A 15,333-nucleotide genomic window follows, 5' to 3' on the forward strand; every position below is an offset into this window, starting at 1 on the left:
CGAGACTAGTAACCATTCCGTTCCACCAAAACCATTAAAAATCAATTAACCTATTCATTCACAACATTGTCAAACACTCCACGACCTTGTCAAAATTCGAAAGCTATGTTATACCATTGCTGTTTTGTTACTTGGGTGTTTCCTGCTTTATCTCTTCTCCGGATGCCCAAACATTCCACTTCACAATTTTGATTCACCTTTCCCAAGCCCTTTTAGATTTCACACCACTAAAACTCTGCCCTTCTATCGCTACTTCTTCCTTCTTTTTGCTGTAATATACTTTCATCGCAATTGTATTTCCCCTACTTTCCCCTATCCCTAGTCTACCTCTAGCCACTTTCTTGTTCTGCCTCCAGCCACTTTCTTGTATTCTCTTTTTGCTTCCATTTTCTAGTGTTGTGGATGAATGAAAATTGGCAATTATTGTGAAGGAAAAGCAAATGACCTTTTTGTTTAACAATTCATTTGCGTGGGATTTTGTGGAACGGAGTTAACACTTCGTGACGGGGTCTGTCAGAAGCATCAATTTCTTTTGTCCATTACCAATTCAAGCGATGTCATTTTTCCCCCTTCCCAAAACTGGTTGACATGACTATTTCTAGTCCTTTGGCCTGGGATTGTGAGAGGACTGCTTGGGAACGGTCTGTCTGATGACAGTTCCCGCCCTAATCCTTCCATCTCTGGATGTCATGGTTCTAACTTCGAAGTACTCATTTTTGCATTTTGCATTCTGCATTTTGCATTTTTTTTTTTGACATTATCAAGAATTGGGCTAGATGTTACTCTAAATCTACATGGTCATCATCACATACGGTCACCGCAAGAGTCTTGCTTTCCGTGGCTTTGGAGATGAATTCCCCATTGGCTATCATGAATTTTTACTTATTCATTTATGCATTTAACTACCCACTTTGTGTGTTTCAATTTTTTACTATTCAACCACCTTACAATGTGGCACATACCCATTCTACACTCCTATAATAGATTCTTCGGTTTCACATTAAATCAATCATTTCCTACTTTTGTCATATTTCTATAGTACCATGCCCAAATTTAGGCCACTAGAATACAAACTAGTGATTCATCATCAATGCAAATTTTATAACTAATAATTTTTTTTTTTAAATTGGTTAACCCCATATACAAGGAGAACTCCACCACTAAATTTTATTAAATAAATAAATAAATAGAGGGGACATAAATTTTACTTCCAAATTATAGGACTATATTGAAAATAAAGAAAGGAGATGAACTCCCATAATAGGAAGAAAAAACTAAAATCTGTGCAATAAAGGTAAACCAATTCTATCAAATTTGATATCAACCCTACAAACATATATATTTTCCTCTTTCAAATTCAAACTTTAATAGTCAGCACAATTCAAATTAGCATTTGGCAATGATTACAAAATTTATGCCTCTGCATTTTCTTTTCCGAAATTCAAATATAACAGAACGTGCTATGAATGTACAAATTCACAATACACACAATACTTCATCATTCTTTACAAATTTCTGCCTCTCATTATTTTCTTCAATGTTCTTTTTCACTAAATTCAATCATTCCTCTTTTTGTATGTACTTTGACATGAATATAGCCACTTCACATTCTTGTTTCACCAAAACTGCCACCTTATGCAATTTTGTTAAACCAATGTCAATTCAACCTTCATGATAATTCTACTATAAAAGTAATGCTTTTCGCATTGTCGTTGGCACTTTTCTATTCATGAGTCTGGTCTAATTTCTTTCTTTTTTGACTCCAATTCATCATTATTATTCTTCTTTTTCACCACTACGCACTATTACTAAAACTCTGTTACTTTTAGCATTGGATCCTTCTTCAAACCAATGCAAATCTACTATTGCCATTATTCACAACTCATTAAACAAAAGAAAAAAGAAAAGATTATTATACATGATTCATTAATTACATTAACGAATTTTTCTTGCAGCCATGGAAGGATTAGAGTCTTCTCTACTCCAAATTTAGGATTCAAGTCTTGTGTCTGATAATTAGGGATGAGAAGGGGTGGGAAGGTAAAAAGGAAAAAAAATTAATAAATTTTCCTTACATTATTGAGTCCATAGTCCTTAACTCTTTCTTCCAGTGCGATTTGACCCCTTTGCCGCTCCCCTTTCTCCTCTTACTTTCACTGCTTTTCCATTTTTTGTTTCTACTTTTATCTCCTTCGTTATGTGCTTTCTCATCAATAATTTTCCATTTCTTACACCATATTAGTCTACTCCTATTTCCTTTTAACTTGTTCCATTTCCTCCCCCATTGGTTGTTATGAATTTTAACTCCATTCATTGATGCACTTAACTATTCACTGTATATATAATTCAATTTTATCCAATTCAATGACCGTATAACGTGTTTATAATCAATCTACACCTCTATGCTAGATTCCTCGTAGTCACACCAAATAAATTATTCTCTACTTATGTCACATTTTCATGTTTCATGTGCAACTCTCTGTTAGCTCGACTCGTTGCATCCTATTAAGTGGGGGTTTTCTTTCTCTAACCGGTCATTTGATTGGGCTCCTCAAACTACATTATTTTCAGTAACTGGTTTTTGTCCCCTACAATTATTGGTCCCTTTCCAACTGCAACATATTATGTTAGAAACTGCTCTTAACACTTCTTTATCTTCAACATAGTTAAACAAATTAAAAAAATAGAATAATAAAGCCATCTAAACGAATGATATCTTGAACAAACTTTTGGTCATGAACTGAAACTTCACAAAGTCCCAAGTGTTCTTTGTCCTTCGAGTTAAACAAAATAGAATAACCCCAACCAAACCTAACTCTGATGCCTTGAAAACCGAGTATTTCCAAATATTACCCATATATGCAAAGTATGAGGTTAAAATTTATCGCACTGCCATACCAGTATATCCATCACCGCCCTAAAATTGATTAAATATATCATCAACTTTGTGAGAACCCGTAATTTTCTTAATTGCTAGGTTTTATTTTCTATTAATTGCACGCTTTTCCACATTTTATTTATTCAAAAATTGTGAAAATAAATTTTATGAGTAAAGATGGTTTTGAAATCATTTTTCCGAGTATAAGTTAGTTTATGAGATTTTAGAAGTGGATACCGGGCGTGGGACCCGCTAGTGCGGTAAGTTTGATACAATTCGGCCAACTAGGTTAAGTTGTGTATACCGGATTTTAATTTATCAGGTGTGAAGAGATAATTAGAAGTTACCTAGATGGATTATCATTGGAGAGACAAAAGGATAGAGTTGCATTAAATAAAGGTGACAAGTGTCACCTTGTGGTTTATTCTTAACTTTGACCATTTTACTTACCTTTACTAATTAACCAAAATTGACCAAAAATTCATCACTTTCATCCTTCTCTTGGCCGAATTTCTTGGAGAGAAAAGAGAGAAAAACCTTCAACATCTTCCTTCCCTAACTTGCTCCAATCTTCAAATCTAACCGATAAAACTTCAAATCACTCCATAAAAACTCTTCTCTAGGTAGGATTAAGGTTCTTGGTGAAGTGATTTGAAAGAAATTGGTGCTAAGTAGCTTTCTTTCTTGGGGTTGCAAGGTGAGTAGTTAGGGAATTCTTTCCTTGATATTGATAATGTCAAATTAATGATTTGTGGTGGCTAAAGATGTGATTTGGTGAAAGATTTCTTGATTTTAGTTGAGATTGGTGACTTTTATATTTCTTCTTGATTTTTTTCTATTTTCATATGATTACTATTGTGTGGCCATGTATGATGGTTGGAAATGATTTAGAATGAAGCGAGAATGCGTAAATTGTGGTTGTTTGCGGAAAATTTCCGCATTGAACGGAAAAATTCGGATTTAGGGTTTCAATTCAACCATTCTGCCTGGTACTGTTACTCATAGTTAGAGGCCGAATTAGCCTTGGGTTAAAACATGAAAGTTGTAGGGAATGATATTTTATAGTTTCTTGAAAAATTTCAGCTCAATCGGAGCAACGTAGTCTGTGAAAAGAATAAAATACCCCTGCTGCCCTGTTTCTATCCGAACATGTTAATCAGCTTCTGTAATTGGTTGTTTTGACTAGGAATACTACTGATTTGGTTGTCAATGTCTTCTTAATAATTATAGCCTTGTATCTTAGCTTTCAAATGGCTTTGGAATTACCTGATTTGGAGTTGTGTGTACTGAGATAAGAGTGAATGAATCAGGACTGCCCGTTGAATTCTGCGGTGAGTTTCGAACTGGAAAATCTGGAGTTGTTGTGGTAAATTTGATCTAGTTAGAGTGAGAACTGGACTTAGTAGTCTTCATCAAAGTTATAGCTCTCTGTCTTAGCTTCGAAATGGTATAAATTTCACTCCAATCCGATAAGTTTAGCTCCAGTTGTGTCCGTTCCGCTAAATGACGTCAAAACTGTCTTTTGGTTTAGGACCTAAACTTCGTTTTCGGACCATTGTCCTAACTTGAATTTGTACTTGTACCACTTGGAGCCTATTGAACGGCTATTGAAATGAGATTATTTTGTGTGAGATTTTGGGATTGATTGAGGAAAATAATGAAGCCATGATGGCTGGAAAAGTAAGCAAATTCAGGGGAAATGCTGTCCAATTTTCTAGGTCGTTTAATCTCTTTCGATTTGAGTTGCCTTTTGAAAGAAATGAAGGGCTTTTGTGTCGTTCAAACCCTAGGTCCTCTCGTTACTTTTGTTTCCAAAATCATGTTTTGCACCCTTGCATTAGTAATTATTTGGCGAGACATACGACTAGTAGTCGAGCCTCACTTGTGCATTCTATTTACTCGATTTTGGATGTGAAACCTTCAATTGTTTTATTTTGGTTCTTTTAGGGTTTCTTGACGATTAAAGCCAATTTGAAGTGAAAACTTTTGAAGTATCCATACTTGAACCGGTGAGTGTACCACTTCCCTCACTTGTTGTTTAACTCGGTTTCTGTACATGCAATCTGTGATATGAACGACTGAACTATCTGTTTATTTTGTTTGAGATGAGGGTGTACTTTATCACACTCGTTCTCTTGTCTGTTCATAAACCAATTTTGGTGCGAATCTGAATCTGTTATCTGTATCTGTATCTGTATCCGCATCTGTTCGAACGTCGATTGGAAGCTTGTATCCAACGACCTTTCTGTGACCTCTGAGCTCAACACCTGTGGCTAGTTACTCGAGTCGGGCCGGCAAGGGTCTGGTCGATTAGATAACGAACCATGGTAGTCTGTTTTGGGATCTTTGGGTATTGAGACCCTTGATTCCGGTATACTCGAATATTACCATTTCTGATCTGATTGGAGTTCGGGCCCGGTAGGGGTATGTGAGGTGGAAGGAATCGGAGAAAGTGAAGTCTACGGTATTGGTTACTCCTTTAGCGTTGACGGAGTGTCAACTATTATTTCGATCAAGTTTCGGTGAAGCAAATGAGAATTTGGCTCCTGAGAGCCACCCGTATCCTTTCTATCTATGGTGTTTGTTCATTTCTTTATTTGATTCGCATATGTGATTAATTGAATATGAAGTTCCATGTTTCTTACTTGCTATTATTTTGATACCTCATTGAGCGTAAGCTCACCCCCTTCCCGTTATCTTTGTTTTCCTTACAGGGGACAAACTTTGAAACCACAATTTTGGACAAAAGGGGTCGAGATAATGCATATGTTATTTTGTTAAGCTCCTTTGTAACCGAAACCCTAATTGTATTTTGTGTAGCATGAATACTCTGGCTTGTATTTTGGTTCACTTGTTCAAGACTCCGATGTAAAAATATGTATAAGTGTTTAACCGACGTTCCGTACTTCCGTATAGTTTGGTATGCTCTGTTTTAACTGTTGATGGTCTTCAATTGATCGTTTTCATTGGGTTCTCGCGCGAACTATATTGAATTTGTGTGAATCGACTCCGTAGTCCTGGTGAGAGCTGGACAGGCGGTCCGCCGAACCCTTTGGTTCGCCTTAGGGTGAGGTGGGGCTGTCACAAACTTCCTCTCCTGAAACAGGCATAACAAATTGAATATTCGGCCCATATCTATCATTCAAATAAGGACTCCTAAGCGCAATGAAGAGAATAGTTCTTAAGTTGGAAAACGGTGGTGCCCAAATCCACCATCATCAATTTATTGGTCCTTTCACTTTTTTATTGAAGTATCATCCTTTCTCAATGTACTCAATATATAGCAAACTGTAGAATTATTTTTCATACTTTTGTTACAAAGTTCTACAATCAGACAAACTGGTGCCAGAGCAAACATAATTCCAAGGGTAAAACTCGGAAACACAGAAAATACAATAATAGTTATCACTAACTTCTATAAGCATTCATTTTCTGAAATTACAAATCATTGTTGCGTTGATGTTGATGATCAGTGTCATCTACATTTTCAATTTCTTCTTCAAATTCATGTTGATCCGTGCTTTCTACAACTCCAATTCCTTCCTCAGCCTCGTCTTGTGAGATGTTCTGCCCATCTTCAGGGATAACCACCTCTTCGGGGTTGGATTTGCCACCTTCAGTAAAGTTATTAGCCTCAGTGGCATTTATAACGGATTGCTTCTCCATCATCCCTGATAAAGCTAGTCTGGGCGACCACTCGAGAACATCATCAATAATGTTGTATACCCGCTTTTGATACCTGCAAAAAGAAAATGAATACTTCAGTATAATGCACACAAGAAATCCTCTCACAGCAAGTGTTCAATGTGACTGCACAGTGATGTCAGTGTTTTCTAAAAATAGCATGGAACTATACAGGCTTTCTAAAAAAAGAAGAGGTAGATTCGGCTGAATAGTCAAAGTATGCAGATAAAAAACCACTAGCTTTCTTAATTCCAATCTGAAGCACATCCACCATCGATCTTTAATAAACTGCATAACCCCATCCATGTTAAACAGGTATGGTTGCCAAACATGTCAGTTGACGACGTAATGCCACGCGCATGGTAGAAGAAAGGGCAATGTCTCAAAGCTAAACCATTGCAGCAGGGGATTTTTCTTAGTAAGAGGTGCAAGGTTCACTCACTTTTTTCCTCTCAAGCGTCGATTTCTTAGTTTCCAAGATCTCTTCATTAATTGGGGGAAGGAATGGGGTTCTTTCTTCTAAAATCAGTTTTGCATTTTGTAAAGACGAAGAAAAAAATTCTAATTGGGGGAAAAAAAAAAGGCTTTTCCAAAAGATGAAAAGAGCTTCCATGCTAGAAGCGGCTCCAACAGGCACATCTTGATCTTCCACTAAGGCATGAATGACCTTGTTATACGCACCGATTCTATATTCAGTCTAGAACCAATTGCAAATGACATCAAGTCTCTTTCGCATATATACGCACACACACACTACCATCAAAATGACTTTTCTCCACCAAAGATGGAGAGGAAATTTAAGATCTCAGTTCATTCCAGCATTCCATAAGACAGTCACAGGATTTGAAACTAAGAAATCAAACCTGGCTCTGGCAGCTTCGTCAGGAGCATGGTGCTTCAATAGTAATATGACCAAAACAGAAACAACAGCAAAGAAGAGTCTTGCTGTCCATTTTGGAGGCTCTCCTTCATCTTTCTGCGGCCAAAATTGGAATAGTTCCTTTAATGTTGCTTCCTCGGCAAGGATGTTGGGGAAAAACCAAATTCGTTTTCCAAGTAATATCCATCCAGCCCCAAAAGCCAAAGCCCTCACTGTTAAAAAAAGAAAAGAAAAGAATTATAAAATGCATCAATAGCCTATAACTACTTGAAACTGAAGTCAAAAGCATGTACTCCACAATAAGCAGCTGGATGCAAAGAAACCCAACAGGTTCCAGAATATAAAACATGATGAACAAAAGAATACTAACTGCCCATGACTTCCCAGATGAAAATACTACATAACCTCAAAATCTCAAATATAGAGAAAGTTCTACTCGTTTGAAGAGACTCAAAATGCTAGCACGGATCTGGACCAGTCACACAGGTTACACTTCTTTTTTTGGTCAAAGACGCATATCACGAATAGCAATGTTGAAAATTCAAAAATCTAGATTCACTGCACTAGCAAGAAAAGACTGAAGCACAAGCTACTCTTCAAACAAATTAAAATTCATTGTTGCTGGCTCAAATGAAGGTCCTGGATTTCTTTCATATTATCATAGGATGGACCGGGGGCTTAAAAAAAGTCTACAGTCAGAATGGAATTCTCTTTAAATCAAAGAAATAAATTGACACTCTAATAATTACTTTACCAATACTTTAAAGTATTTTAATGTTGCCGTGATGACCAGCAGCAAATAATAGTCTCTAAAAGTGAGACTTTGCAGACCAGTAAAACTGCTCATCTCTGACCTAGAAGGGAATTCATTCGAAACATGGAAACAATCTCTCTACTTCCAGGTAAGGATGCAAATAACAAACTCCTGTTGAGCCATATAGCAATTTTTTTTTTTTTGGGAAGGGGGGGGGGGGGTGGTGCTGGGGATGCATCTGTTAAATCCCATACACACTGAAGATAGAGGAAGAGAAAGCAGCCAAACAACAAACTCCTGTTCACCCATATAGCAATATTTTTTTTCCTGTCATGTGTTTTTTTTTGGTATTTTTTTGTTTTGTTTGGGGGGGGGGGGGGAGGCGGTGGGGCGGGGCGGGGAAGGGGAGGGATGGAGAGTAGGAAGGAAGTCTGGAGAACATCTCTCATTCAAGTGGATCCTGTACGTAGCTACGTTTACTAAAGACTACTGGTTTAATCAAATAACTTAGAGAAACACATAGTAGAGATCCTAGCAACACTGCTGAAGAGTTTATTATTCTATATTTTCTCCTTCAAAATTACAAGCAGCAGCAGTATGCACCTGATATATCTTATTTAAGGCAGAATATTGTATGAAAGCCAAACATATCATGGCAACGAAATTTTGTGCAGAATAGGTGATAAATGGAAATAACATGCACAAGAATCTCACAAATGGTTGTCTTGGTTGTCTATCCTTTAAGGTAGAAAATGCCGCAGAATTACTATTATCATGCAAGCAAAATGACACCCAGAGAGAGAGAGAAGCTGGGAAGGCAAACGAGAATCACAAAATCTAAACTTCTCACACAAAATTAACCAAATTAAAGATACTGCAACTGGCCAAATAGACACAACTGGTCATGTTCACAAGCCTAGAAGTTAAGGGTACTATTTGAGATTTTAAACAGTTCTAGAGCCAAGACTTTATAACAATAGTATAACGGAATCCAAGTTTTTCAGCCCTTTTAAAAAAGAAAGAAGACGAGGTAGAAGAAAAAAGTCCTTGCTACTAGGATCTTAGAAAACTTTTTAAAGAGTCTTTGGTTTTCTATCATGTCCATATATTGACACAAAACCATGTGCTGTATTCCAGGTCAAATTTTACCTATGCTTCTCAAACAGTGAACTATAATTCAGCCCAGAACTAACTACTGGCCTAATTCTAACCAAAATCAAAAGCCAAATACAGCCATATAGATACCTCTTCAAAACAGAACCTGGATGAAAAGTTAGTATGTAAACAGGGTGCTACTCAATGAGATCAACTGATGACAAAGTCGACTGGTTAAACGTCTTCAAATGTCAGAAAATTTTAAATTATCTAGTAGAATAAGAGAAAATATGACAGTATGTGCATGCTACAATAAAACAAGCTGTACTAAAATGAATAGTAAGAGGAGCCATTTTATTAAGAATGTGCGAAAAGAAGTAATTTGTGATGCAAGCCCAGCCTCTCTGTCCTGTTTATATGTATGTATTTATACATATACATATGTATGAATGTATCTATATGTGTGTGTGTGTATGTATGTATGTATGCACTTCCCTTTACCCAAAGGATTAAAGAAATTCTTTGAGATTACAGCTTTAAAAATGATCACACAATTCCAAAAACCTTGCACAGTATTGAACTAGAGGTCCAATTTGTGGTCAATTTGGAATTATCCCCAGCCAAACAAATCCAAACTGGCACAAATAGAAATGCAAGAACATCAGCTCAAACAAAATAAAAAAACAATGAATGGAGCAGAACTGTGTTGAACCAAAGGTGAGAAACAGAGAAGGTCGAATCAATACAGCACAAGAAGCTCCAGAAAACTTACAGAGGAGGAGGCAAAGAATGAGGAGGAGGACACTAGCACAGGAGTAGAGAATAAGCAGCTTGCATCGATGGGGATAGACAGGAAACAAGCAGATAGCTAGCGTCAACACAGGCCAAGAAAATGAGAGAAGCGTTTGCCACAGTGGATGTCTTCTTACAAATGTCCATGCGAAAAAGGCATCATTATCAGACAACACCTGATCCTGGAACTCAAACCAACCACGAGTCAAAGCTCAAGGCAAAGATTAGAAAAAATAACACTTTCATAAACCATACAGTTGAAAATAAAAGTGAAAAAAAAATAATTGAGTAGGAATTACTTGTCCATGAGTTACTTAATCACCACATGCATGGGTTTTGATGTGCTCAATAAAAAAATTAAAGCATTTACTCAGTCATCACAGTCATTGTTATCAATATACCTGTACAAATCACAAGGAGTTTAAATAGTAACTGATAGTTGTAAAACAATAGTACAGCACTAAATGTACTAAGAAATCAAACAACAAAGATACCTACAGCTGTTGTGGGATGCATATGCTCAACACTCAAATGTGTTCAACTCAACTGACCATATAAACTCTAAGGATCTGAACATGATTAAATATTTAGGTTCTCTGATCCATAAATCTAAGGGAAAGCAACATGTTGCTGGACTCTCTAATTTAACAAACAAAAGTTTTATAACCCTCAAAACCTTCAACAGCATCATGGATACAGTCTATCTACTCACAGCTTGATTCGCATATATATAATTGCTTCTAATTTTGTACAATCAAATAAATATGGGAGTTCTGTTTCACTTTCATCTCTTGGATAGGAAAAACAACTAGTTTAATGGTATGAAAAGACAGCTTCAGTTTTCACTGCATGCAATATCCTCATTAATTTACAAGCGTAAAAGGGGGAATCACTGCAGTTCTCATTTTCACCATGTCAGGCTTTGAAAAAGATGAATCACTAAACTTCTTTTTATCGGTATTCTAAAGCTTTGAACAGCTAAGCTTTGAGCTAGTAGCAAACAGAAAATCATACTTTATGGATGTTTGAATTTCTTTGTTCTGCATTGACTTCTAGATCTTTGCTAATCTAGCCTCATGTGAACAAGAAATCAATTCGTTTCATGCCATAATTACTATCCCCTCACTGAGGCCCCCCAAAAAAAGGAAGAACAAAGATTAACATTCGTATTCTATTCTCTTCAATTTAATGAAATGTGGAAGACCATCAAGTGTAATACACAGCACAGTTTAATACAACCGTCAGTGGCAATTGAACCATAATGTAATCTGTAGCGCGATAGATGTTGACACTACACCAACAAACCTAGGCACTAAACAATGAAGTGCAAAAACACTGCTTTCAGTGCTGATACCAGTACACTGTTTGCATGTTGACATCTTAGCATCTACATTTGCAGTTGACTGTCTACAATTATATTAGCTCATACGATGCACAGTGTAATTGTCACTGACAACTTGTAGGAAACCCAAACGCCACAGCATATGGTCACAGAAACAGAACATAAAAGAACACCTTGAATACATAGAGAGAGAGAGAGAGAGAGAGAGTTAACAGAATGAAACTGTTGCTATAATGAAACTTTTGCTCCAGTACAAGGAAGAAACTCAAGCTAAGGGCCATCTTATTGGGGGTTTAGTATCCAGGAATGAAAATCAAGGCAATGACTTAATTTTATATACATGGCAGGGTACTCATCCGGAAATTCCGGTCACCAGGGTTTCTGTACAGAAGGGGAGCCACTTTATGCTCCAGCAGAAGTAAGAAACTCAGCCAAGGGGCCATTTTATTGGGGGTTAAGCAGCCAGGAAGGAAATGAAAGGTAATGACTTCAATGGAGTCATGAAGTGGCAGGGGCTTCATCTAGAAATTCCAGCAAGGAGACAGATAAAGTGAGATCTACCCTAATCTGGTATAATTTATGCTTTGGAGTCCACGAGGCAGTACATGTCAGTTTCTGGATTTCAGGATGGCTTTCAACCAAAATAAATAAAGATCTAAAAAGCTTGTATTGCCAAGAACATCTGATACATTCAAATTCTGTCATTGCATTTAAATTAGAAAGTTTCATCTTGAATTACACTCTGAGAATTCTCGGTTCTGATTGGCACAATTGAAGTCAATTGATATGTCAGAGGTGACAGTACAGACACAACCAATTCAAATCTATCTAGCCAGATTTTCATACTTTAAGGTGTTGAAAATGGACATAGCATGCATAAGCAAGGAAGATAACTTGTTTCAGCCAGAAATATCATAGGAATTCTCAGTGGTGGACTGCCACTGTCAATGCACCAGGTTTTTTGCTCTAATAGAAGAAATAATGATGAAGAAAGGCAAAAGGAAAGGAAACAAACTAAGAAAAGAAGGGGGGGAAAAAGAAAAAAAAAAGGTAAAAAAAAAAATGCTGATCCCTGTGCCACTGTGCAGACCAAACAGAAATGAGTGAATGGCCCACTGCGATTTGCTTGATAAAGAGTTTAAATACCAACGAAAGGTCTCTTGAATACTCTTCAAATTAGGTTCGTTTCCAGTTTCCACTGACTAGTGCTAGCAGCAAAAATTGATGCCTTGCAGCATCTCCATGCACATTATCTAGGAATTCGGTGTCTATTTAAACAAAACCAACTCTTCTTAGGCTTCATTACCAAGCCATGACTTCTAAATTTTCTGGAAAACAGAAACAAAAAATACACATATATTTGCCTGATAAGACATGCATGTGCATGTGTGAGAGATAGGAGATGTAAATACTCTTCTAGAAATTTACAAATGTTGAAATAGGCGAACCGAAAAAGATGTAATTGGAGTTAACAAGTTTAGTAAAGGCATGTGCTAGAATCAATGCACAGAACTAAAAGCCTAATCAACATATTAGCAATTCCTTCATCCTAAAATCTAGGATTGGCTGACAAGAAAAAGTGCAGTAAAAACTTGTTTAGATGCATAACACAGGACAAAATCAAATTGTGGAATGATACACTCAGATCCTCAAATAGGTTGTACAGATTCATGCCAGCAGTGACATTTACTGTCAGTCAGATGAAGGATGAATTGTCCTTAAAAGAATTCTTACTATTATCGACAACTGGTTAATGGATCATTAAATACAAATATCACTTGGAAATGGCCAAAACCAACATATTCCACCATCATATATCAAGCTTCAAAAGGCACTTACAGGAAAAATCTCCAAGTGCGCTGGCCAAGTAGACAATTTCTTCTTTCCAGGCCGAACAGTTTTGACTACTCGATCACAGCGAACTAGAAGATTCTTTCTCAACAAAACATTTGCGATATCTTCTACTTCCAAATTCCTATCTGATTCCAGTATGTTCTTCAGCTCAGGATGATTTCTCAAGAAGCTGAGAAAATCTTTTCCTCTAAAATATTCCACACGTGTTTCCTGCAAGACAGCCCACCTAGATTCTAAATCCTTGTGATCTCTAACTTTCTCTGCAAACAACTGAAACACATCCCTCTTTGCAGCTTGTTTCTGAAATTCACAGAGACAGAACTGAAGGTGTCAATTTCTGAGAAGATTTTTTATAAACGACAGCTATTATAGGATAAAAAAAAAAGAATAAATGTAGTACCATATCCACGTACAATATTCTACAGAAAAGGCACTAAAATATTGATCCTTGTCCTCACATCTTTCTCTGCTATGTTTTGCTTCGCACTTGCGAAGAGGCAAATCACATGGACAGAATTAACAAGAAGGTAAAATTACTTCCAGAAACATCACTGCCAAGTGCATCTTCAACATTATAACAAACAGGCAAGATACAATCTAATAGCCCTTCATTGTAACTTCAACTTGAACAAAAAGATCCAGAATGATGAGAATATCAATAATTCTTGGGAGACTTCGATCTGTTGTAATTCCCTATTCAGTTGCAGGAAAATTTCCTAATGCAGGACACCAGGGTCTCCCTGAGTCCCAAAACCACCTAGGAGGAATAATGTGATGCAACCTAATTTCATGCTCAATACCTCAGAGCACGATACTAATATCCTCTCCATAAAAAATGAACAACGCTGTTGCTTGCCAAACCATCACAGAGTGATTAATATTGATCATAGGACTGCAAAATGCACCTATATCAACCATAAGTTATATGCCAACCTTCTGGTCTTACCCTACTTTGGCAGCATAAACTCAGTCTTCTACATCTAAAATTTGCTTCTTTATAAATAATCAAGCAACTCAAGCAAACATCACAAACTTTGACTCTACTTTTACCATCATTGTGCAGCAAAAAAATATTACTAGTGTCAAGGGGAGGAAAAGATAGAATAAAATTCAATTTTTTTTTTTAAAAAAATAATGTATGTAAAATTCCACTCTAGAAGTGATTCAAATCACCAGAGAACACGAAACAAAAACACCAAATTCTAGAAAACTAACATAAATTAAAAATTGACAACACAAGCGGCTTTCATCAATTTCCAAAACTGGGTACACATTTCTCTTTCCCACCACACCGATCCCCACAAGTAAGTCCACTGATTTTAGATCGTTCTAAGGAAACCCAATCACAAACCAGCAAAATCACCATAAACCCAGAATTCAAATCGAAGAAAACTGGTAAAATAAATCAAGGGTTCGGTTGTATAAGGGCAAAACTAACCCTGGGAGGAGTATCGCTGGTGGAAGCGTGACGGGCTTTCTTCTTATCCGCCACTGCTCCTCCGCTTCCTTTCTTCATCTCAGTGTCTCTCTCTCGTTTCCGTCCGTTTTTACTTATTTTTTATTAATTTCGGTTGTGTTTCAGACTTTTGTTACATCAGTTTCTGATAAGTTTTCGTCGATTATATAATTTCTATGTAGCCCTTCAATTGCTAAAAGGGGAAAATGGAGTTTTAGTTCCCCAATATCCCTGTATGGTTTTGGTACGTGAAATTTTGACAAAAGCAAATATAGTCCTTAATGTTTAACATGCGTGCAGTTTTAGTTCATAAAGTTTTGGTAAAAGCAAATCTAGTTCTCAATGTATTCAATTCAAAACAGATTTAAGACATTTGAAGATTTTTTTTCAATCACTAACAGAATTTAGTCATTTCTAATCATGTGCATGTTAAATTACATTTCAAAAAAAATGAAACAGAATAGTAGCTAACTTTGAAAAAAAAGTAAAAAAACTAATAACTCACCTAGTAACTAATTAACTAGTAAAAGGAATGAAAATTTTGTAACTAGAAACCTAAAACTAATTGGGACACCAATTCATCAATCGAGATGTCATT

The 15,333-nt window shown here is 36.5% G+C and overlaps 1 protein-coding gene across 1 annotated transcript; it reads right to left on the reverse strand.

The window, feature by feature from the left end:
• Window positions 1–6,138: 6,138 nt before the first annotated feature.
• Window positions 6,139–14,974, reverse strand: LOC113782334. The gene is made up of 5 exons (XM_027328228.1): window positions 14,718–14,974; window positions 13,265–13,579; window positions 10,064–10,265; window positions 7,426–7,654; window positions 6,139–6,617 (listed from the first exon to the last, which is right to left on the reverse strand). Exons 1-5 carry the CDS (start codon window positions 14,793–14,795, stop codon window positions 6,317–6,319), a joined length of 1,125 nt encoding a protein of 374 aa, XP_027184029.1. The 5' UTR covers window positions 14,796–14,974; the 3' UTR covers window positions 6,139–6,316.
• Window positions 14,975–15,333: the final 359 nt, after the last annotated feature.

Source organism: Coffea eugenioides, chromosome 1, assembly GCF_003713205.1.
Source record: "Coffea eugenioides isolate CCC68of chromosome 1, Ceug_1.0, whole genome shotgun sequence".
Classification (NCBI taxonomy): Eukaryota; Viridiplantae; Streptophyta; class Magnoliopsida; order Gentianales; family Rubiaceae; genus Coffea; species Coffea eugenioides.